General features: G+C 37.6%; 2 protein-coding genes across 2 annotated transcripts; both read left to right on the forward strand.

Annotated features, from left to right (window-relative positions):
• The first annotated feature begins 6,246 nt into the window (after positions 1 to 6,246).
• Positions 6,247 to 12,318, forward strand: LOC133533731 (cuticle protein 19-like). Its single transcript, XM_061872765.1, has 4 exons — positions 6,247 to 6,341; positions 6,827 to 6,979; positions 10,273 to 10,439; positions 12,134 to 12,318. The coding sequence occupies exons 1-4, from the start codon at positions 6,330 to 6,332 to the stop codon at positions 12,183 to 12,185; spliced, it is 384 nt and encodes a 127-aa protein (XP_061728749.1). The 5' UTR covers positions 6,247 to 6,329; the 3' UTR covers positions 12,186 to 12,318.
• An 8,502-nt stretch (positions 12,319 to 20,820) lies between these two features.
• On the forward strand, positions 20,821 to 25,162 carry LOC133533712 (sarcoplasmic reticulum histidine-rich calcium-binding protein-like). Its single transcript, XM_061872745.1, has 4 exons — positions 20,821 to 22,619; positions 22,692 to 23,003; positions 23,088 to 23,254; positions 23,340 to 25,162. Exons 1-4 carry the CDS (start codon positions 22,575 to 22,577, stop codon positions 24,010 to 24,012), a joined length of 1,197 nt encoding a protein of 398 aa, XP_061728729.1. The 5' UTR covers positions 20,821 to 22,574; the 3' UTR covers positions 24,013 to 25,162.
• Positions 25,163 to 25,615: the final 453 nt, after the last annotated feature.

The raw sequence follows: 25,615 nt of genomic DNA on the forward strand, positions 1-25,615 counted from the left end.
TAACTATTTATTACAGAGGAGCAATGAACAGTGAATATATTTTACACCTATAAACCCATGTGACGGTAGCGAAACGGCCAAGCCGTATATTTTGAATAAGGTGTAGGGTTTGTGTATGAGCTTACGAGTCGTGGTAAGTATACTATTATCAATCGCATGATACATTTTGTGTGGGTTTTTAAGAAATCATCAAATATCCCCTAGTCACCCTGCCATCCCTGTTCACCCCAGTGCACGGTATGTAGTAAAAAGTAAAAGTTATTGGAAAATCCGGCACTTAAAATGAATTTATACTTTTTTTTCGTAAAACCTACTTTTGAAAAGTGTTACTTGTATCTTTTTCACACCTAAATGGTTATTTAGACTACGCCCCATAATGGCATCATCGCCATCATAAAGGCATTTTGCACTAAGTAACAATACGAAGTTTTTTTTTTTTTTAATTGGTATTAACTCTGAAACTAGGCAAGTTCCAGAAAAAAATATATGACATCTTAAGTCTTCTTCTTCAGGTTCCTCCGTGTATAAGTCGAACAATTAGACTGTATACTTTTGAACGCGAACTGTCGATACTTACGGCCCGTATTAAATATGTTACAACGACTCACTCACGTATTTTAAGTCGAAAACGCTCAACATGTTTCACTCCGTTCCGAGGAGTGTTGTCAGGAGCTTGCGTTGACCCGTTCGTTCGTGAATGACCCGTTGTAACATATTTAATATGTCTGTGTCTCACAGAAGTTTTTTTATAAAAAACTTACGGCCCGATTCGAAGAATGAATATCACGTTTAAGATCTTGCAATGATCTTTAAAAGATCGATAACTAGACGACATGTCGAAATTGACGTTTATTTCGATTCCGCTGTAATCCCAATAAGATCTATCTAAGAATCTCTAACGTTAAAGTGACATTGGTTGCCAGAATCGAGCTTCTGTCAATTATACTACATACAAACAATATCTAAATGAGAACTTATCTAAACCAAACTTATGTTTATCATATCTCATTCTTCGAATCGGGCCGTTATTTCTATGTATTTGGAAAAGTATTCCAGGGTGGCAGTTACTTTTGGCACATTTTTTTATCCGCTACTATTGATGCGGACTGTACATTTTTCTCGATAGTTTCGTCAAGTTTCATAAATGTGCTCGGGATTTTGAAACGTATGTCGTAATTTTAACTCGTCCAATTTATTTTAAATGTGGAATATTTTCACCAAGTGGATTCAGAGATCTTGCGTCAACTTTTATCAGATGACGGAAGTTCCACTCAAAAATGACATAATCTGCAATTTATGAATTTTTCTATTGCAATATAGTAGCTTATGGTTAACGTTGTGATATATGAGCTCTGCAAATATCGACACATTTATTAATTATAGGTATAAAAAGGAAACAATATATCATATATAAAATTATGATAACACAACTAAAACTAAACTTACCAAAAAAAAAAAAAAACCCCTAAAAACTACCTTCTAAACCTAGGCCCCTCGGCAAGGTGCCCATCACGCAGGCAGCGTTCCCGCGCTGTATTGCGATAGCAATCCTCTGCGCGAGAAAGCTGCCGGCGCGAGATTCCCCTGTTGCCTCCCTCAACCGCTTCCCAAGCTCCTTAAGGAGCCCACGCGCTCCCCTACCCCACGGCCCAAGTGTCTCGACGCCAAATGCTACGAACTCGTAGTTGGCGCCGAGACAGCTGTATTTGTAGGCCTTAAACCGCTCTCGGGCGTCAGCCGCTGCCCCGGCATTTCTGCTGGTCGCTTGAATGTAGGATGCTGCCAACGTATCGGCGCAGGTAGCATCCCACACCAGCGCGCGGCCCATTCTCCAGGGGATCAACGACATCCCGTCCGGGCGCTTGCCATCGTCCCGCACGATCTGGGGCTCCAGAGCTGCGGGGACGTTGGCACTGACGAGAGCCCTTCTAAGGATGTCGTTGAGGGAGGCGTGGCGAGACAGGCGGCCGGCGCCCGAGAAGCAGGAAAGGCCGTGGTGGCCAAGCCGGTCCACTTGGGCCCCACAAGAAGCACAGGCGTGGTCTGTGCATACCTCGATTCCAAGGCGGAGACCGACGGCTATACGTAGGGTAACTGGGTCAATTAAAGTACCCGTGTTGGGCGAGGGATAGGCGTGAAGCCAGTGACCTGATTCCGGTTTGGACACGGCTAGGAGCCTCGCGAGGTCTTTGCCTGACGATGTGGCCACGAGAGAGTTCAGGGTGGCAACGGAGGCTATTGTGTCCCATGCCCTCTGTTGTTTGGGTCTGGATGGCAAGCTTGGGCTCGGTCCAGCCAGCCAAGCATTCATGGCCCCATCCAAACACGCGATCTCGCAGTTTGTAGCCGTAGGGGCTTTCAGGATTTTACCTGCGAGATCGGACGTGCTATGGATAGAGGATAGGAATGCCGGCAAAGCGACACCTGAAATATTTCGAGTTCCCAAGCCGCCAAACCTTACCGGTAAACAGGCCTGGGTCCAAGCCTGGTCGCTAAAATGAACGTTAAGAACGGTCTCAATTTGGCATTTTATAATGGAGTCTGTAGAGTTCATTATATTAGGGAATTTCCAAATGGGACAACATCGCAGCAGATAGGTGAATTTTGGAAGAACCAAACAAAATTTTAAAATAAATAAAGCACAGTGACTATTAATTTTTGATAGGCGGTCCGAATTATTTTTGAATTTTGTAATTGACTTATTGATTAGAGGTGGGATGGCTTCGTCAAAGATAGGCGATCCCAGCAGATGCAGACTGTCTTTGGAGGTAATTTTGATATTCGGGGCGACGTTATTGAAGTTTTGGATGGTTTGCGTCACGGTGAGCGGGTCCATCTTCTCTGACATGTATAGTTCACATTTATTAAAATTTAATTCAAGGCCAATATCCCGGAACTGATTTTTAATATTGACTAGATCTGCTAAGACGGTTTGCGAATCTCCACCTATTGTCCCATCATCGAGGTACCACACGTTTAATTTTGAATTTAGATTGTGTATTATCGAATTTATAGCCAAACTAAATACTGCTGGTCCGAGAGGGTCTCCCTGCTGACAACCTACGGCCGAAAGGATTTCATTGTTTTTGTAAATTAATTTTGAAGGAGAGTGGTAACACTGGAGGAGAAAATTATAGATTTCCGGGACATGAATTTTTATTTCGTTCAGCAGGGTGTCCCTATTTACGGAATTGAAGGCGTTCTTAACGTCCATTTTTAACAGTACCTCGCACGTGTCACCCTGAGCAAAAGTTCGTACGGCATGAACCGCTGCCTCGCAACCTCCGCGGGTACCAAAACCGACCTCAAAAGGTATATTTACATAGGACAGCTGGCACAAACGATATTAAATTATCAAGAAAATTAAATTCAACAGTTCGCTGCAAAAGATTTTGCTGTCATGAAGTTTTCATATTGTTTATACGTACCTGTTTTAACGATACGAAATTTCGCTGTTTCGCTTAAGACGGTAGTGGACAACGTCCCGAAAACACGTTTCCATAAAAACATTTCAAATTGTGCTTCAAATTGTGTAAACATATTATTGTAAATATGTTTTTCACAATTTGAAGTATATCAACCACATCTGTGCCCGCTCGATTGTTTTTTTTTTAGATTTTTAGGGTTTCGTACTTCAAATGGATTTTTGACGACCTGTGCGGCCTAGTGGGTAGTGACCCTGCCTATGAAGCCGATGGTCCCGGGTTCAAATCCTGGTAAGGGCATTTATTCGTGTGATGAACGCGGATACTTGATCCTGAGTCATGGGTGTTTTCTATGTATTTATAAATATTGACATATTATATATATCGTTGTTTAAGTAGGGGAACACCAGCCTTATTGAGCTTACTGTGGAACTTAGTCAATTTGTGTAATAATGGCATATAATAAAATACTATAACGTAACCCTTATAGAATCACTTTGTTGTCCGGCCGTCCGTCTGTTTGTCTGTCAAGACCCTTTATCTCAGGGACGCATGGAAGTATTGAGTTGTAATTAAACAATGTACTCAAGTCTACAGCCCCTTGAAGCTGTGAAAAAATCAAACTTCTATGGTAACGTTAAAAAAGATATGGCCATTTATGCCGCAAAAAACGAATATGTTAAGACTCTCAAGGGAATTCATATGGTACCCCCCGTTGACCTAGAACTATTAAATTTGGCAAGTAATACCTTTTTACAGGGAAAAATCTAAACTATAAATTTGTAAAAAATAAATAAGTCAAATTTGTACCGAACCCTCGGAAGGCAAGTCCGATTCGCACTTCTTGTCCGGTTTTTTAAATTATTACAAGATTTAGAAACTTTTTAAAAATTGTATGAATGTCAACAAAAAAATCAAACGAGTGGACATATATGTAGTTGATATACATCAAATTGTGTAACAATATTTTCCGTACTGTCAATATCCGAGGAGTAAAAAAAACTAATTATGTATGGAGAAGTGATCGTCCGCTTTCCTCTTGCATTTTCGTATTTCACGGCTTCAGTGTGCAAAGTGCAAATGAGGTTTTTCTGTTCATAAAATGCACAATTGAATTAAGAACTAAAACATACTGACTGATATACTGTCAACAACTGGTCTCCAAAAATTATTAATAATGTAAAGCTTTTTCATCTCATTTTTTAAATGGCTCGTCTAATTTTGGGGGTTGGGGTGGTAGCGTAAAAATGATCACGTGATTTCTGCATGAACCCTTTCCTTCTTAAAAGCTATTGAATATATTGTGCTTTTTACATACCTACTAAAATAACGTCGTGTCACACCATCAGTAAATATTAGGGACTTAAGAGGGAAGTATAATCAGACGTACTCGTGCATACACAAAGAGAGAAAAAAAACCACTTCTAAATATTTTCTATTGTCCATGATTTTTAGTATGTTATTGACACAATGAAAAACTGCATTTATACTCGTAAGTTTTTTTTTTCTAAATTGCAATACAAAAAAAGCGAAACCTATAAACCTGGAATTTATTATGCTAAAACGATCGACATCAAAATCAAAGTGATTTGTTAAGATTTAATTAGGCCAAACAGTTTTCTTCCGAAATGGAAATTTCATCGAAAAAGTACCGTTATTTCGTTAGGATCTCAAAGATATTCTTCCCTCTTAGGGCCACTTGCACCATCCCACTAACCCGGGATTAACCGGTTAAACCGTTAACCCATTATCAAATTGTACTGGTAACCATGGTAACTCCAGGTTTAACCAGTTAACCCCGGGTTAGGGACCAGTTCCTAACCAGGCCACTGTCCTATTTATCAGCTGTGACCACGTTGTGATTATGGCGGCTGTCAACCACCCAGCAAAGTGTCGCCTAAGTAAGTTTAAAAAGCTAGTGGATTTATGATGAAAAGCCCCTTTTACTGTGGCTCGTAATATTTTAATATATGTGTCTATTGGTACCAATATGTTCACTTAAATACACGCTAACTCGACAAAGTTCTCAAATAAAAATATTAATCAAAGTAGATGTTAAATAACCACATACAGAAGTAGTTCATTGTCATGTATGTGAACAATTCAATCATTATTTGCTTTATTTTATGTTACCTAATGAAATATGCAGCAAAGAATGTTATATGGTTGCATATTTAAATTGTCTCGGGCAAGGTCGTCATTATTACGGTCATTATTTTGTCTTTAGGCCACTCTTGCATATGTTCTGCTTACTGGCAACGCTCTACTTACTTCTTTACGCAGGTATCTAATTACATGTTAACAAGACAGGTTCAATCTTCAAGAGTACTGCTAAGAGTTAATGAAAGTGTTGCGTTTTATAGCTCACATTTCGACTTGTTAATTTAATCTGGTGTTTCAATAGGCTTCAGCTATTGAGTTGCTATTTCGAAATACTCCTACACCAGAAAACATTTGCCGAATGCAGGTTTATATGACAACGTCGGTTCCTTGACTTCCTTGGTAGTTTGGCAAACGGCAGTGGTCACGTAGAATCTAATCAGATATCCCGAGCAGAGAAAACAGAAAGGGTCATAAAATGTAATCGTTGTCACATCGCTATGTGATCGCTGCCATTGTGCAATGCGCTAAACGCAACCCCAGCCAGCATTCTTGTAGAAAGTAAACGGAGAGAAAATGCTCAAATTTTTACGACTATTGTCTAACACATGTTCTATCACCTTGAACCAGGCTACATAATTTTACGTAATTACTTTATCATTATCAACTACCGTAGTCTTGCGTAGACAACGCACACTGCGTCGCATCTCGGCGGGTTAAACCAATATAAAAGTCGGCGTCTACGCTCTTCACCACCAGTCGTGTGTGGTCGTTCAGACGGAGCAAACCTTATTCAAACGCAAAATGATCGCCAAAGTAAGTGCCCGTGATTCACTAAGTGAAAGGATTGTTCGCACCGCGATAGCCCTTAGTGCTCTGGATTCAAGAAACCCATATAGACCTCCTCGCGATACCTTCGGCTACTGCAGCTGTTGCTTTCTATACAACAGGTTGATGGTAGTTTTTGCGAGGATCCACCCCTCATAGTCCTGTTTCATAAAAATGGAAAGATTTAGAGCTTTATTGGGTTATTCCCAGTAGTTAACACCCAGTTGTTTTCGCTGGTTATAACAAGTTTTCATCTCACCATCAAGTAGAATATGAATTAAAATTCCAAGTAACTACCTACTAGTTGGTTATACCAGGTACCTATACATATAGACCAGGTATATATACACATAATATTCCAATGATATCACGAGCAATGACTGTAACTACTGGCAAGCTTTGCCCCAGCTTGTTTCTATCGTCGCCCTGATCGCATCATGTATAACGTTAATATACCTGTTATTTGATTGCAGGCCGCAGTTGTTCTGTCCGTAGTCGCGTTGGCAGCGGCTGGCGTCGTCCAGCTGGGCCACTATGGCGGCGAGGAGTACGGCCACGAAGCCGTCGCGTACGCCGCGCCCGTAGCGCACTACGGAGGACATGAAGACCATCATGTCGACTATCATGTAAGATTCCTTCAATTAAAACTTATATTTCAGGCAACTAAGGCCCATATATTCATACCTTACAGACTAAGAGGCCAATTTGAACATACACTGAAATCAAAATAATATCTGAATGATGTCATTTACTTATCGTGCATCTCGCTCAAGCCAATACATGTACGAACAAGTGCGAGCCAAATGCACGGTAAAAAATCACATCATTTGGATGCAATTTTTAAGGTCAGCGTACGTTCGAAGTAGCCTGCTACATACATATAATCTATATGTCAGATCTTAACAAATAAATATCATCCTGGTAACACAATGACAGCTTTCTGCTGCGGCACTTATGTGCAGGATTTGGCAGATTCCCCCGAAACCGCCGAAATATCACACCCTCAATACACTAAATATTACACTTTTAAAGTCCCAGGCTTGGTAAATGAAATGTTTCGTATAATTCCACGTGGCAAATAACCATGATAACCATATTATGGACCAAAAAACTATCCCTGGATGGTAACAAATTTCCGTAGCATGTGGACGCTTGCAACTCCAAGGGTGTCACATGCACGTTGCTGACAAATAATCCTGTAAATAGTACCATACAGTAGGTACTTAGAATAGGTATACGTATAAAAAATAAACTTATATAGAGTATATCATAAATAGTGGGGATCCGTTTAAGGGCATATTCGATATCGTGTTCTGATTAGAAAAAAGTAGATGAAAAAATTTATGACGTGAAAGATTTTTGGTCTTCGTATGGAGGGTTGGCCAACTTGACGCCTTAGCCCATGGTTTTTTTTTTTTCGTTTCCAAAAAAATTTTCTTCTACTTTTCCCTATTCAGAACACGATACCGAATATGCCCTTAAACGGATACCCACTATTTTTGTTACACCTTGTACGTTGGGTCAAACAAGATTTACCCTCTTTTTCCTCGTTCTATTCCCGAATGTTGAGAATATTGGTGATACACTCGAAGAAAAGACTGGCGCCAATATTCATTACCTTTGACTACAGAAGAGACAATGTTTGTTTTTCTCCCCCACAATGGGGAAATTTGAACTAAAACATAAAAGCGACCATAAATCTTAGGTTTTAATGATGTACTAATTTCTCGCAAACGTTTTCCCATGGTGCATTTCTGTAATAGTTTAAATAATTTTAACCAACTCAATTAAATACATTGTTAACGTTAGTGACCAGGTGATTCATGCTAATTTAAAAAATCGCGTCGAAGCGATTCTGTTTCCTTAATTGTATCCGTACCGTTGCCATTCTTAAAATTTCAGGAACTAATATTTAAGACAAAATACGAGTAAAGCACTAAGTATATGACCTTGCGACAATTGTTTTCTGCAACACCTAACCTAAGATATGTATTCAGTAAGGCGGGCAGATTTCCCCATCCCGTGAAGCTTAATGTCTCGTCGTTTCATTTCATTACATCGCGCACATTAACCTTCAGCAAATGAACATCGCGGCCATTCCGAGCATGCACCAGCGCCGCGTAATCGTCGCAAAGCTCGTTACAATTACAACACTACCAACAATTTGTTACATTATTACACGTTACTAATTCAAAACGCCAGCTACAATAAAATTAGATAACCATTTCCAACGACAGCGTTCAACACGCATGAAAATCTAACATAACAGATCCAATTTTCTCTTAATTAAAGCTGTTACGCCGCGAATAAACAAACGCTAATATCTCGTGGCAAGTGGAGCAATAAAGCTGGTTTTGTTTCCCTGGGCCTATGTTACCCGACGATGGCGTAATACGAAGTAACGAGCTAATTGATGGCTTGCATAAACTGCGCGTGTTGTGGCCCGATTCAACACAATCGACTGCGTTTCCGGGAGACGGCGCCTGCGGCCCTCCCGTGCAACTTACGTCACACATTCTTTTTGCATGAAATGGATCAATGCATCTAACAACGCAAAATTATTCAACTTCCTTAATCGAACCACTACCTTTGAATAATTCAACGCACGCAGACAACCCTAGCGTATGAATTTGTTTCCTATGCTATTCAATGCACGTGTGAAAACAACTGTCGGAAAATCTCATAAATGTATCAAAGCAGCCGCGTCTTACAGCATCTGACTGAATAACAAAGGACTATTTTTTCTATTAAGTAACGCAACCTATCTTTTCATGTGTGAAATTGAGTATTGGAAATCCGATATAAAGTTTTAACAACAGAAAACTATGTTTACAGCATCTAATAGCGTACATATAAATGACGACACAGCACTATTAAGCAATACCATAATATCCCACGACGGAGGAATTAACAGTCTATGTAACTCAAAGATAATTCATGGTTCAGTCCGTTGTCGCTAGTCTTTACGGTCCAGTCATAAGTCGCGGACCGCAGGTAATGATATGATATAAAGTGGGTTACATAACACTTTTGCATAGAACTTAGTATATCCCGGTCGTGACTGCAAGGCCGATAACAGAGCGGTTCCCAGGGCGCTTGCAACATTAGCGCCCACAAATCACGAGGCCTCCGGGACGTAATGACTGTCATGATACAAGGGAAAATGGACCGTTGTTTGCATAAACCGGCGCGTGCTCTCACGCTTGTTTTAATGGCAGATGTGGGATCGTTGCTGGCCGATGCTGACCTAAATATACTCGACGTTGCGTAAAAGCTCTCACGATTTGACAGTTTTACTTTGTCACTAATCTGGATTAAGCGAAATTTTCATTTGACTCGTTTGCTTGCGCAGTCCGTGAACGTATTGAGCTTATCTGATCTTAAACAATGGCAAACGTTACAGTTTCCAGTCGTGTTAAAGTCAATGTAATTGTGGTGCTGATTATACAACAAATAGACACTTCGCTTACAGACAATGTCAGACACTAATGCACCTGCTGGTCGGTAATCACATATGAGCGCATTGTGAAATAAAAGTAATTCAACAACTTGATAAATGACTACCCGTCAACATTAACAACAAAATCCAGATGCTATTCTGTTTTTGCTTAAGTTTACCAATCGAGTTTGATTTCATTGCTCTTGAGAGCCTTGACGTATCATAATGTGGAATATATGGGTATACCTATGTAGAGGACCCACTTCAATATATAGGTCATTGCAAAGTTCACTGCTCGGTGATTTAATGAACAGAATATCACGACACTAAATGTTAAGTGCGTTAGCATTAACCATTGACCTATTGAAACGGCATCGACATTCCAACTTTGCTCTACTAAACTTAGGATTTGTCGTTTAGTCTGCTGTCAAGCTATTGTGTTGTTTTCACATTTAATAAGGTATATTTTTTCTTTAATAGGCCCATCCCAAATATGACTATTCCTACTCAGTATCCGACCCCCACACTGGTGACCACAAGACCCAGCACGAGGCTCGCGACGGTGACGTCGTAAAGGGCGAGTACTCCCTGCTGCAGCCCGATGGTTCCTTCCGCAAGGTCACCTACACCGCTGATGACCACAATGGGTAAGACGATGCATAAACTTTTTAATTGAAAACAAATGGGTTAGGGTTCCGTTGTAAACTATAGTTTCGCCATGTCTGTCTGTCTCTCTGTCCGCCTGTCCGTCCACGGCTTTGCTCCTTTATAGTCAGTGCTAGAAAGCTGAAATTTGACATGGGTATAAAAATCAATCACGCCGTCAAAGAAGTAAAAAATTTTTTTAGGTTACTTTCCCGGCATGTAAAGTTCGAATAATTTTTTTCTCTTATTAATCCTATAGTGTGGTTTGATAGATCTTTTAAAAGGAATAGGGGTCTTCAAGAACATTTTTTATTTTATGGAAATATGGAAAAATGGAAACAATCGCTCCGAAAGAAAGAAATGTGTCCTCCTACCCTCTAACTTTTGAATCATGGTTCCGAAAATATGAAAAAAAAAAATCGCGAAAGAAAAGATTTCTAAAGACTCAATCAAAACTGTCGAATATCAATCAATCCGTTTCTGAGTTTTTTGCGAAAAGTCTTCCCTTCTTAGAAAAAAGGCGAACAAGTGCTGCGAAGGTACTCGCTTTTGCTTGATATTATTATATTCACTAATAGCTTCCGTTAAAGGCAGCCCATTGTGACGAAGGGATAACTAAGGAATCCTACTTTAAGCAAAGTCTAACATGCTCTTGGCTGTTTTTTTTTTATAACATGCATCATGAACATGACATAAATAGACAACTTTGTGCATATGTCAGCACTCATCCCAGAATGAAAAAAAGCGGCCAAGTGCGAGTCGGACTCGCCCATGAAGGGTTCCGTACCATTTATGATGTATTAAAAACAACTATTGTACTTACTAGATCTCGTTCAAACCAATTTTCGGTGGAAGTTTGCATATAAGGTATTTTTATTAGTTTTATCATTCTGTTATTTTAGAAGTTACAGGGGGGGACACATTTTACCACTTTGAAATTGTCTCTCGCGCAAACTATTCAGTTTAGAAAAAAATGATATTAGAAACCTCAATATCATTTTTGAAGATCTATCCATACATACCTCACACGTATGGGTTTCATGAAAAAAATTTTAGAGTTTCAGTTCTAAGTATGGGGAACCCCCAAAATTTATTGGTTTTTTTTTTCTATTTTTGTGTGAAAATCTTAATGCGGTTCACAGAATACATCTACTTACCAAGTCTCAACAGTATAGTTCTTATAGTTTCGGAAAAAAGTGGCTTTGACATACGGACGGACAAGCATGACGAATCCATAAGGGTTCCGTTTTTTGCCATTTGGCTACGGAACCCTAAAAATAGCTGACACTGTAGTAGGATTGAGACATTAAAATAAATTGTATTCGTATTAAGTAATAGCTCTGATTTTAAGTGATTTCTTGTTTGAAGAGTCCGTCTTAGAAAAAGTGACGTTTTTAGGTGTTATTTTAGGAACGTTGATACTAAAGCTAACACGTAGAGACACCACATCAATTCAAGTCCCCATTTGTCTTATAAAACATAATAATTTTATAACATATAACGCTGTCTGCGTGATGGGCACCCTACTAAGGGCACAACATTTTGATAGGTATTTACAATATTTAGCTTTAGGTATTTTAATTGTAGTTTTAATTTAATATTCACCTTCTCTTTTTTAAGATAAAGATACTTTTTATTGACGTGTACCTATCAACAATTTTGAAAGGGTGTATATATTGGTTTTTGTCTTTTCCAGTTTCAACGCGGTAGTACACAACACAGCGCCCGCGCACCACGAGTACCACTAAACGTCGGTGCCCCTAGCCAGTGCTCTCAAGTGATATGTGATATTATACCTTTAATACTTAATTAGATAGTCTTTAGTCGACGACTTTTATTGTTATAAGACTGCGGCGAAAATAAACTATTTGAAAAACTGTTTTTATGCATTTTTCTTCGCTTATAATGATAAAATAAACGAACAGGAAGATAAATAGGTCACGATAAGCCTTTCTCGGTTAAATGTATACTATGTAGCCATAGTTTCAAGCTATAGCTAAAAAAAGATCTTAAACTTCTACAATTATGCTATTACCAACTTCAACGATCCCACCGAACGGGACGGACCGCATTATATAGTAGATTGTTAAGTAACCAAGGGATGGAAGGCACCCATATCTATCGAGGTAGTTTGGCGCTCAAACGCAGAGAGAGCGCCAAACTACTAAAATGGGATTAATATGTTTATTAATTTAGCAAAAGATACTTACTCTTATTCTGGGAAAGGATTTATATGCCCCAAATCGGTTATCAGTAACCTCCAATGCAAGCGCCTGCAAGCGTGGAAGCAGCAAGTGGTAAGATCTGGCTTTGATCACGAACCTGTCATCAAGATATTGACTGCGGAGAGAAAATGAGAATGAAGAGGGGGAGTACCTTCCACTGCATGACATTTTTGGGAGAAGAGCGCATAGCACCCAGTTTGATCCTCAACATTTATCCTGTTTGAGGTTTATTTTGTCTAGGCAATCCTTATTGCAAGGTTACATAAAGAATAACGCATAATGTCATATGACTGCATAAGGTGGCATTATACAGTAGCTTCTAGCAATAAGGATGGGAGCCCAACCATACACATGACAATTATCACTGAATATTTTTTTGCATTTTCCTAGTACATATTTGTGATGTGAAGAGCCAGACACTGGAAACACTTCCAGATACCGGGTATCTGTAGCAGCCACGTTTCTTCTGCGACTGAAAGTCACTAGGTTACAATTACAACCATTGTGGTATAGTACTAGAGTCGATCTCTAACAAAATGTTACCGCACCTCAATGAAGTGCCGGCACTTCATTGCGTTTAGTACGTCTCCGACTACTGACGAGATGCCACGCATGTAACGAAAATTAAAAAAAAGTAAGAAAAATCAAAAATGCCTTTGTGTGTCATGAAATTGTATTCTAATAATAGCAATAAACATAGTAAAAGCAATATAATAACAATACACTGCGACAAAACTCTTGTTTTAAGCTAATTTAGATTATTTTGAAACGTCACTTTAAACTTTCTTTGGCGCACAGATTACATTTCGCAGATGTAACACGTAGGTACTAATGATTACCTCTACTAACTTACCTTATTGTTTCCAGAGTATATACACAATAATGATATATTACTCTTTATCTCGTAATTTTTTGTAATGTTTTTCTTATATTTAAAGAGTATATTATGCTATAAGCGCGATTTGATCAAAATTGCTACGAGTACGAGAGTCAAATAGAAAGAGTTGTATGACTATTTTTATAAATTTTAATGTCGTCTGTGTCACTTATGTAAAACAATTCAAGGAAATAAATACATTTTATCTAGATTCTTGACAGTGCGTATGTAGGCAGAAAATGAACAGTTGTCATAACAGTTTCGCCTCTGGCTAGCTACGCTATTCTTTAGCGTAGTGACAGACGTCAAACGCCGAAAATGGTGGACACAATTTGTTCAGTGGCTACAACGCACTGAAGTTGTTTTTATGTAACTTGTCAGCTGTCAAAACTTACATCTCTGGTTGAAGTAATGTCGCTGTTCACAGTTGACAGATGATATCCATGACGACCCCAATTCAAATTCATAACCTATTATTACAATTCGAATAAGCTTCCTGGACTAATTTGCGAACCACAGCAGTCGTGTTGTCACACGTTATTCGCTTGGAGATTCTTTGATGTGGACTAGCAACTCATTATAATAATAAAAATGTATACTTCCCACTGCTGGGCCTTTCACGCGCGAGAGGGTTTGGGCTATAGTATAATAACCCACCCTGGCCCAATGCGGGTTGTAGACTTTAGATACACCTTTGAATTTCTTATTTGAATGTAGACTCACAATGTTTTTCTTCACCGAAAAGCTAGTGGTAAATATAAAATTATATACCGTACATAAGTTCCAAAAAACTTATTGGTGACAAATCTTCTTTCAATAAGAAAATTGTTTATTCTTCACATAGTTCTAAAAAAACGTAACATATTACGTTATGATGACACTTTGCACACATAGAAGACGAATGTATAAAGTTGCTACTGTACTTCAAAGTATCACTAAATTTGCAAAACGGTATTACGTAGCACTTTCTGCACACTTATGTAAGTTTTTTTAACAAAAAACTTGATATACACAGCAAACACTATTATGAGTGTAAAAAGATTATACCGGCTTGGCTTATAACACAAACCTATGAGGAAACCGAAGAAGTAATCACTCAACTACACACACAAACACACACACACACACACACACACACACACACACACACACACACACACACACACACACACACACACACATACATACATACATACATACACATACACATACATACATACATACATACATACATACATACATACATACATACATACATACATACATACATACATACATACATACATACATACATACATACATACATACATACATACATACATACACACACACACACACACATACACACACACATACAAATACACCACACACACGAGAGATTTTACGTTTTAACGTCTCACGTATTTATCTCGATCTATTTATACCTTTGGAAGAGCGGTACCTGTACCACTGGCAACTCATTACTTACTGATACATTTCTTGTATCGGGCAAAATAAGAAATACTCAACCTAATTGACCAAAACCAAATCATGCATGAGGAACTAATAATTACCGATGCGTTAATTAGTAAAAGTAGTAAAAGTCACCAAGGAAGAGCTGCATATTGTTCAGAAAGCGTAAATATCAGCAGTCAAATCATGTAAGAAATATCTAATAGTTCCTGAATATACTTAAGTAGTTTATTTGTTTAAGATAAAAACGCACTATATAACTACTACGGGAAATTTGGGTCAGTTACAAAAATGTTAGATACCTACTCATAAGGATTTAAGTTGAATGTCCTTATTGTTAATAAATAAGTCTGTTCTTTTTATTCGTGTACAGGGTTCAAAATGTTTAAACTAATTTTTTTGTCTGCCAATGCTTTCCCACTGATAGGTAGATAAAAACTTTATTTTAAAAACATTCTCGTGACATAAAAAAATAAACTTATAATAAAAATAAAACTAACACTTAGGTCTACTTGACTAAAGAAACTAATTACTAACTAGGTACTAGCCGTACTAGGATCTGCAGCATTTCTGCCGCAGCGCGAGCGCCGGTATTCTGCCGGGACCTAGCAGTGCGCACGCAGACTCACGGTATGATCAACCACCAGTGACCACTGCTAGCCCTCTGGGCGAAAGGTGATATAATAATATATAAATAAAGAATATGACCGAACCATTGGATTTAGAGCGCACCGAGTTTAGATATCTGAAGTTTAGTATACCTATCATTACTATCATTAGGTACGCTATAATGGTAGGCCTCTGGGCACAGCTACAAGAGTAGTTAGACGCTTCATGGCGCATTGTGCTTCTAGTTCATGTTTCCGAGCATATACGAAATAAATACAAATTTAAATATTTTATTCTTATTAAAGTAGGTATATAAGTAGAAAATTTAAGTTGTTATTAGAGTGATACTTGCAAAATTAGAACTTTTTAAACTTTATGGTAAGGAAAAATTTAATTATTTACACTCATGGTCACTCTAGTACATCTAGTCAATACAGATAAAAAAAAACCTCGTATACCGTTATAACAGCACTTTGATTATGGAAAAAAGTCACAGTTGAGTGAGATTCGATTTTTCAAAAGTGACCACTCTCTGATTACAGTCAATTTGACACTAAATTTGTCATAGATAAAGCAAAGAGTATCAGTATTTGACGGGAGTATTCTAACCGTAGGATGTCCATGCATGACGTAAATAAATTGAAACTTTGTTTTGTCACGAGAAAAAAACGAGAACTTCACTAAAACTGGTACAAAACAGTTCCTATAATTCACTAAATGCGCAGGACTGCCCTGCTTATCGAAAGTGCAGTACTTACATGAAAAATATCGACAACAACATAAATAAAGAACTTATTTGAAGAGAACAAGATAAACAATTGCATTTGTTGCTACTGTTACAAGCACGGCAGAAGATTTATCCCGCTTACGACTCCAGTTAGCTTGTAAAGATGTTAGTGAACTCGATCGTGCCTACTATTAAAAACAACTGTTATGGTATTTTAATCGCATACAAGCATCTAGGCACGGGCAAGTCCAATGCTCCGGTTAAAGAGTTTCGAGTGTGTATTCTCTGAGTACCATACTGTCCCACCACGTAACAACCATAAATGACATTGGCAAACTCATTCAATAAATTCCAAATTCAAATTGTCATCTACGGTTATTTTGCCTGGTGCGACAGAATAGATAGAGAACACACAAAAAAGATGCCTTATATACATTAATATAAGTATTATAATTATAACTAGAAGGTATAATATAAAAAAAAGACTGAAGGTTTTTCATTTATTCATCAACCTGTCGAAGCATAAGGCATAGTCTCTCACTTCCCTCCATACTAAATCGTTCAATCCAAATAAAAAAAGCTTATAATTTAGTTAAGCTAAGATATTCAAGAAGTTGTAACCCCTGATAAGACTTCCATTTTTTTTTTCTTATTGAAGTACTGAACCGCAAAAACTAAATATTTTCATTTAACGTCACCCTGAAATTAGCAACCTACTTGTAGGTCAGTGTCATCTCACAATGGTAAAATACTTCCGTTGCCATTCCGTTACGAATCACGATGTGCCTAGTTAAAGTAAGCGCCTGATTAAAAACGAACGCACCAATACTTCGGAAAGCTAGAAGTTAACAATTTAGTCCAAATAGGTACCTTGATGATATTAATAAGAAGGTTTGATATCACAGAAAATACAAACTTAATTAATTATTTATTCTGTCAAGTTAACATACATAATATAAAGGGATTACTAATACATTCATTACAATAAAATTAAATAAAACTAACTAAATTAAATAATACTATTATGAAATGAAAACTAGTTAAACCTAAAAATAACAAAGGAAAAAATTAATTAAACTTAATTATTCTTTACTATCAGCTATAAACTTGTTTGCATTAATTTACTCTTTGAATGGTTCTTGGTGGGTACTGCTGGGTACCTATTATTTCTAATAATATCTGGTCTTGTACCAAATACATGACTTGATAGATATCTTGATAAATGTAATACCTAATAAGAATTAATGTGTTTGTCGTTTGAAACAGAATCAATAAAATATTGTGTTCATCTGTATTTATTTAAGACATATTTATGTGCTTAATATTATCCATAAAAATGATTTAAACTAAGAAGCAATATGAATTTTCTTACTTAATTATATTAAATAAATACATATTTATAGGACATTATTACACAAATTGACTAAGTCCCACAGTAAGCTCAATAAGGCTTGTGTTGTTGCTGAGGGTACTTAGACAACGATATATATAATTTATAAATATTTATAAAAACTGGAATACATAGAAAACACCCATGACTCGGGAACAAATATCCATTGTTATCACACGAATAAATGCCCTTACCAGGATTTGAACCCGGGACCATCGGCTGCATAGGCAGGGTCACTACCCACTAGGCCAGACGGGTCGTCAGACAATATAAAAACAATGTTTGATCTAGCGAAAAATGATGTTTAATGTCTAGTTAAATAATGTTGTTTAAATCATTCGTAAAGATAAAGATGTACACATTATACTTTGTTCTTTCACTACGGCATAAAGTGAATCTTTTGCTCACTTATAATGTACAGGCGCAATAAAAATACGCACAGAATTTTTAAAGCGCGCAAGGTCGTTTGTTAAACTTTTTTAAATTACATAGATAGACACTGGATTTGAGAATTAGGTATGACGTTATTACTGACGTTATTCAATCAGAACTAGTACATTTACACATACTTACGTGTATTAGCGTAATGACTTGCAAATAGAGCTGTGCTTAAAAGTAATTTTGTCACAAAATTACTTTAGCTTATGTATTTAATACTTCCTGAAAATATATTTGTGGTGCAAGGTTTATGTATGTGCATTTTGTATATGCTTTATAATATTGGAGATAAAAAGGAACACTGTTGCAGAGTAAATTAAATACATCAAAGGCGAACTTATCCCTGCATGGGATTCCAGTTAATGACGTTAGAAACGTCATCGACGTAACGATGAATATTAAATAAAAATAATCATGTAAAACCACTAAAAGTAATGAAATGCAAGTTATATGTATGTCATGTGTATTATTTGTTAACATAATAAGGTAATAATAGTAATAAAGGATAAACCAGCCAAGTGTGAGTTGGACTCGCGTTTCAAGGGTTCTGCACAGTCATAAATTTTTTAACAATCTTGTTTTTTGTATGTGAATCGTGAGTGAAACGTCTTGATAAACAGTTAAGCTGGCCATACACACTAGGGTATGCCTGCGCAGATTTACCTGTACAGTTCGATTGCACAGGTAAAAAGGAGCGTATGTGGCATTCGACTGTGCAGTTTTCTACGACTGCGGAGATATGAAAATATATATTTTTTTACCTATGGGCTCTTAAACTATACAGGTAAAACTGAGCGTGTGTGGCGTTCCCCTGTGCAGGTCTCAGTTGTCCAGTGATCGCGGAGATTGGAGATCTCAATGTCATCCTTTTTTTTTCAACTTTTAATTTATCGTAATTGACTCATTACCTATACATTTGAATTTGTTGATTACTTTAAATGATAAGAATATTTAAATTTGGAATAAAATAACTAAATAAAGTGTTTATTAAGAGTCCTTATTCCTACAGACGAGCGTATTTTGTAAAATGCTTCCTTTTTCATTCAAGATTACGACGTAACTATTAGTATTTATTCAAAAACTGATAACGTACTTAAATAATCGTTTCCTAAACTAGGGGCTCCAACAGTTCAAATTTTCATTTTCTCTTTTAAACCTCTTTTTTAATGAGGTTTTTTGGGAGTCTTTTCCAAATTTTGCAGTGAGATGTGGCGTTTCGGTTCTCAATTTTGCTATAAACAAGAAGCATTTGGTACATGAATGACTACAATTTGATTCAACATATCTCGTACGAGGGGCTGGAATGATTAACAATCGAAGATTCATTTGAAAAAACTGATAAAACACCTTCCGAGTTTTCTTCATTTTTTTGGCGAAAACAGGGTTTTATTATATTTTATTTCCGCAAATTGTACGCATATTTTGCTTTAAAAATAATATTATAGCAAACTGTAACTTTATGTTAACCTATTAAAAAAAAATCGTAACTATGGGACCTACATTGCCGTCAATTTATATTTTTTTAAAACACGTATAAATCACGCAGCAGCGACGCCCCGCTCTCAGTCCGCGCGGAGCGCGCTTAGAGGACGGACCTGTGCTCGATTGTTAGGCATTCGTTGCGATCGTAATCAGCTACGGAGTTCCGAGAAGTGCTATATACTGCGATTAAAAAATCTTAATAAAAGTTAATTTTTTACAGTATGCCTAACAGACTCGCTTATTGATGGATTTTCAGTGTTACTTTTTTTTAATACTAAGTCGGTGGCAAACAAGCATACGGCCCGCATATGTACGCCTGCAACTCCAGAGGAGTTACATGCGCGTTGCCGACCCTAACCCCCTCCCGCCCCTCGTTGAGCTCTGGCAACCTTACTCACCGGCAGGAACACAACACTATGAGTAAGGTCTAGTGTTATTTGGCTGCGATTTTCTGAAAAACGCATTTTCACTTGAAATTACGTTAGGGTTTGCATTATTATTTTTGACCCGGATGAAGTCCAAGTTCTCATGATGGAGTCAGGAGTTGGTCACCAGAACTCCTAATCTACTAATTATAATCCCATCGTGTTTGGGCTCAAAAGATTTGCCCTGACGAACACCATCGATCTAGATGAGGTCCAGGGTCTCATGATGGAGTCAGGAGTTGGTCACTAGAACTCCTAATCTACTCATTATAATTCCATCGTGTTTGGGCTCAACAGATTTGCCCTGATGAGCACCTTCAATCTAGATGAGGTCCAGGGTCTCATGATGGAGTCAGGAGCTGGTCACCAGAACTCCTAATCTACTCATCATAACTCCATCGTGTTTGGGTTCAAAAGATTTGCCCTGATGAACACCATCGATCTAGATGAGGCCCATAATAAAAGTTGCTCATTATGACCTAAGTATATATTCACCTCGTAAATTATTGCAGGTGACTAAATAAACATCCTGTATACTATACTACCAATAATTTTTTGCTAAATAAGTGATTAGTTGATTACATTACCTATACCTTTTTTATACCACGACAGTGGTAAACAAGCATACGGCCCGCCTGATAGTATGCAGTCATCGTAGCCTATGGACGCCTGCAACTCCAGAGGTGTTACATACCTATTTATATTTGGATTAAAATAGCAACATAGTATCTATTACTCTTGGATGAGGATGAATAAGTGATTAGTTGATTCTATTGCCTGATTTATACATGTGTGGCTTTATTTTTACATACGCAGATATTACTTATGTAAAGCTAGATAAATGGCATTACAGGTTTCTAGTATAATTTTGCCAAGAGCTTGAGGTGATAAGTATTATCGCAGAAAATTTAAGACATTCGTAATGACCAATAGACTACCTCACTGTCCAAGGCCCTAGATCACGTGGCCGTGGTAGGCCTAACAAGCACTGGCTGAACGTCGGGAAAGCGGACATGGAAGAGAACAATCTCACACCTGAGGATGCGCAAGACCGGGCAAAAAGTGGAGAAGATTAAGAAGGAAAGCGGACCCTGGCGCTAGGCCGAGATAACGCTAGGTTGAAGAAGAAGATTCGTAATGATCTTCCACTAGCAAGGAATCGCAATGTTTCTGTTAATTTCTCATGAGGAGATATAGTGGTTCTCATAATAGTGTCCTGCTTTTTAATGTAAGGTGTCATAATTGTTAAAAACTTGTACGAGTAGTACGTTTAGATAAGTAATTTCGGTAATCTACAGGATAGATTTTGAATTCATTCAATAAATTGACATGGCTTAGCTGATTTATTTTTAGCATCCCATTCCTTATATAACACTTTACGGCCCTTTCCTTTCTTACTTATTTAGTTAGTATTTCTTGCGCTTTATAATTTAAAAAAATAACGTACCCTGGCGTGTATGGCCAGCTTTAGATCGGAAACCAGATGTACCATCAGGTTCAAATTTGCATGGACAATTTATGAATGATTTCATTCATAACTTGTCCATGCACTTTTGAACCCTACTTTACATCTTACTTACATCTTACTTAATTAATACAAGAATACAATTCTTGCCTTCGGCCTCCGTAATAGCTGTCTCACGTAATAACACGTTTCACGTAAACCATTGCGGCTGTGTCCCTAAAACAACCTGACTGCATTTTTGTCTTTAAATCGGACTCACACTTGACTGTATATTTCTAATAGGTTTTCCTGGTATCTTTAGATAAAGAACTATTTTGTGTTTTTTTTTACTGTATTTTGTTTGTCCATTTTTTTTAAATATATAATGCAATATAATTTGAAAAACTTTGTGTTTTAATTTTCTTATTTACCTCCTAATAGTAGTCAAAATTCAATCGTTGACGTTACATCCATCTTTGGGTCACTGTCTTACATATGTGTACCAAATTTCAACTTAATTGGTCCAGTAGTTTCGTAGCAAACAGGCTGTGACAGACGGACAGACAGACGCACGAGTGATCCTATAAGGGTTTTTTTTTTTTTCTTTTTGAGGTATGGAAGCCTAAAAAAAGGGAGTCAAAACTGCTAATGAAACATACAAAAACGATGTCATGTGAGGTACGAGTAGACTAAAACGGTATACAAAAAAAAGTTAGAAACATTGAATTGCTGGAGGGATATATCCTCATTATAAAGCCCACGACCGCTGAAAGATCAGCACGGTTTGGGGATAAAGAAATAACTTGCACTAGTTCCCGGTCACATTTCATCACTAGCCGGACTATCTGAGACAAAAGCAAATGCCACGCTATATTACCCACTAATTGTGAGCCTCGTGCGCTGAATACAGGAGATGAGACAAGTACTAGTGTTAAAATCTTCATTACCATTTTAATTGTTCACCTCTATTCATCCAGTAATGACATTGATGGTTTGTTTCGGTATTACCGAACAGCATATTTTAACACAAACAAAGCGCCTTTTATAAGACGAGTTACTTTCAGAAAAATGTCAGTAGTGTTCCATCGATCAGCTGGAAAGATGATTTTAAAAGTAAGTGGGTACCGGTCTTAATTTAAAAACAAATGTTATTTATTTTTTTAATAATGGTTTTTGTTGTTTTAGAGTTTCCTGGCAGCTATAGTGTTATCTTTTGCTTGGATAAAGTCAGTTGCGGGCGGCACGTCGTACTCAAATGTTTACATGCAAAGTGGTCCAAGTTTGGGTTTCTACGGCCCTGCGGCTTTAAGAAGTGCACAACTCACGCCTCTATCTGCTGCGCCTCTCATGTCAAGTTTGTTACCGCCTTGTGTATCACCGTGTGTCGTTCCTACTCAACAAGTGGCTGCATTAACACCAGTAGCAACCAGTAGTGCCAATTTTGTCACGTATAAGTCTCCGATAAGAGTCCCAGTTGTTGTAGCGCCGAGTAATAATGTAAGAAATTTAACTTAACGTCGGTTTTGCAAGGCTTTCTGATGATGCACGTGATTTTATAAACAATTACATTTTCCTACTTAGGATGCTACGAGCTACGAGTATTCCTATGTGGTTTATGATGAGGACACTGGTGATCAAAAAGCTCAAAAAGAAACAAGTGACGGCTCCGTAGTGCGGGGACAATACTCACTAATTCAGCCTGATGGAAATATCCGAGAGGTGCAGTACACTGCTGATGATCTTACAGGGTAAATAACTAATTTTAACTTGCACTTAGATTGAAATAATGACAAGAACGACCTACATCCTAAACATTTATGCATTTTGTTGCAGATTTAACGCAGTTGTTAAGAACTTTTTACCCGGAAACGAAGCTAAATCTATCTCACCATGCCCTGAAATAAAAAGCGAACCGCTAAAAGAAGCTCAAGAGAAAAAAGATGAAGCACACGAACTCGAACCTGAAGTTCATGAAGAACAACATGGTCATGAAGGTGAAAGCCACGAAGAACATGAGGCCCATGCAGAACCAAAACATGAAGAACATGGTCACGAAGAACATGAAAGTCATGAAAGGCAATCAGAACCTGAAAAGCATGACGATCATGGAGGTCATGGAGAAACCAAAAGTCATGAAGAGCACGGGGGACATGAGGAACATGAAAGTCACGAAGAACCCGCGAAACATGTGAGCCATAAGGAGCATGAAGAGCACGCAGGGCCAGAGGGTCACGAAGAACACGGCGAAACTGAAGAGCACAAATCCCAAGAAGAGCACGCAGAACCAGAAAGCCATGGAGAATCTCACATTGCTGAAGAACATGGGGGTGAAGAAAAGGAAAAGCCGAGAGCAACACAGAGTGTTGAAGTATTACCGATCGTTTCAGATGCACTTGTTTCTTACAACGACGTCATTAAGTGCATACAATCTGCCATTAATCGAGCGAATACGCCACAACCGTTAGCTTCTCCACTTACGTACATTGTATTGAATAAGCCCTGTTAAGTACAGCTGTTTCATAAATCTTTTTTTTTTTTCAAAATTGATATTACCGTCTAGTCTCGGAGTCAAAACTTTATGTTACCATATTCCATACTATAACTTATACTATTTTTCATTTGAAGTTGTATAATAAAATTACAGAAAAAAGTTACTGGAATTAAAACTGTAACAAATATCATATGTCTTCATTATTACAAAATATGCCTGATACTGCTAAACTTGGTTTAATAACTTCAAATCTGCATGCTGATAGCCTGATTACGTACACCATATAATTAAATTAAATTTTAAAATATTCAACAAATCATTCACACAGAACCTTTAACAACTAAGTAATGAATTGTTATACTTGTTTTCTCTACTAGTGAATTTACATGTAGGTTAACAACGGTGCACATATATAATCAATAATCACACACTTGCATTTAACAGATCGATCAATGTCTTGTCAAACCTCTTTACATACCTATTATGTAGGTACTTACTTAAAACAGATTGATTACGATAAAACTGTGATAGCGAAATTTGATTAAAAGCACCACTCGATGCGTAGACCAGAAGCCAATCGTTAACGCTCCGTAGCGAACGAAACGCAATTCTGACACTATCGCACTAATATGGAAAAGTGATAGAGAGAGATGACTACGCTACGCTACGGAGCGTTAACGATTGGCATGTTGGCTACGCGGGCTGGTCATGTCACGTATCGACTGTAGATTCTAATGTCTTTAAAATTCAATGTCGGCAACTTTAATTGGGTTAAATATCTGATCAATCAATATGCCTTAATCTTAATCAGAAAATTAATTCGTTTTAAAACTACGGCATTTTTTTAGAAATGTATATGTTGAAATTTGTGCAAGATTATTTGCAGTAATGTCTTTGGAACATACAAGACAAGGTCTAATTATGTAAATTTTTAGACTTGTGTTTTCGCCATTTCTTACCGCGAAACACAGTGATCTAAATATTTCTAGGACGGAAGGTAACACTAAAATAATAACTGTTTAAAGAATAAGTAATGTCACACGTCATGACGTTTCAGTTTATATATATATTTGCAAAAAAAAAAGAATATTCATGTTTCGTTAGTTTAATCATGAGTTAATTTTTTTAAATAAAATAATCATCAATGAGTAGATGATGTTTTTTTTACCACAAAGTTTTTATTTTACCAAATCTCTCTATTCAGATATAGGTTTTTAATGAAAGTAAGTAGTTTAATTAAGTAAAAGTGAAAGCGGGACAAGTTTGGAATTTTAACACGATATTATTATTATTGTCTGTCTTTTACAAATTCTCGGGACCATGGGATCCCGGACATTTGAAAGGCGTGCGTGGGGCCGAAGCCAACCCGTAGAGGCCCCTTGTAATAAGACAATTTACTCTAAATGTAACGTGACACCAACCGACGATTATCCCTGTTCACACTATAGCAGTGCACCCAAGGACAAGCCCCGGTTAGTGTAGGACTATTGTAAAAACAAGGTTACCAAAATAAACCGGGCTATTGGGTTGAGTTGCAAGTGGACTGGTAACCGAGACTATGGAGAATACTATGGCACCTGCCCTGATCATATGTTTTTAAAAACACGACAATATGGGC

The sequence above is a fragment of the Cydia pomonella genome, unplaced genomic scaffold (genome assembly GCF_033807575.1).
Source record: "Cydia pomonella isolate Wapato2018A unplaced genomic scaffold, ilCydPomo1 PGA_scaffold_202, whole genome shotgun sequence".
Taxonomy (NCBI): domain Eukaryota; kingdom Metazoa; phylum Arthropoda; class Insecta; order Lepidoptera; family Tortricidae; genus Cydia; species Cydia pomonella.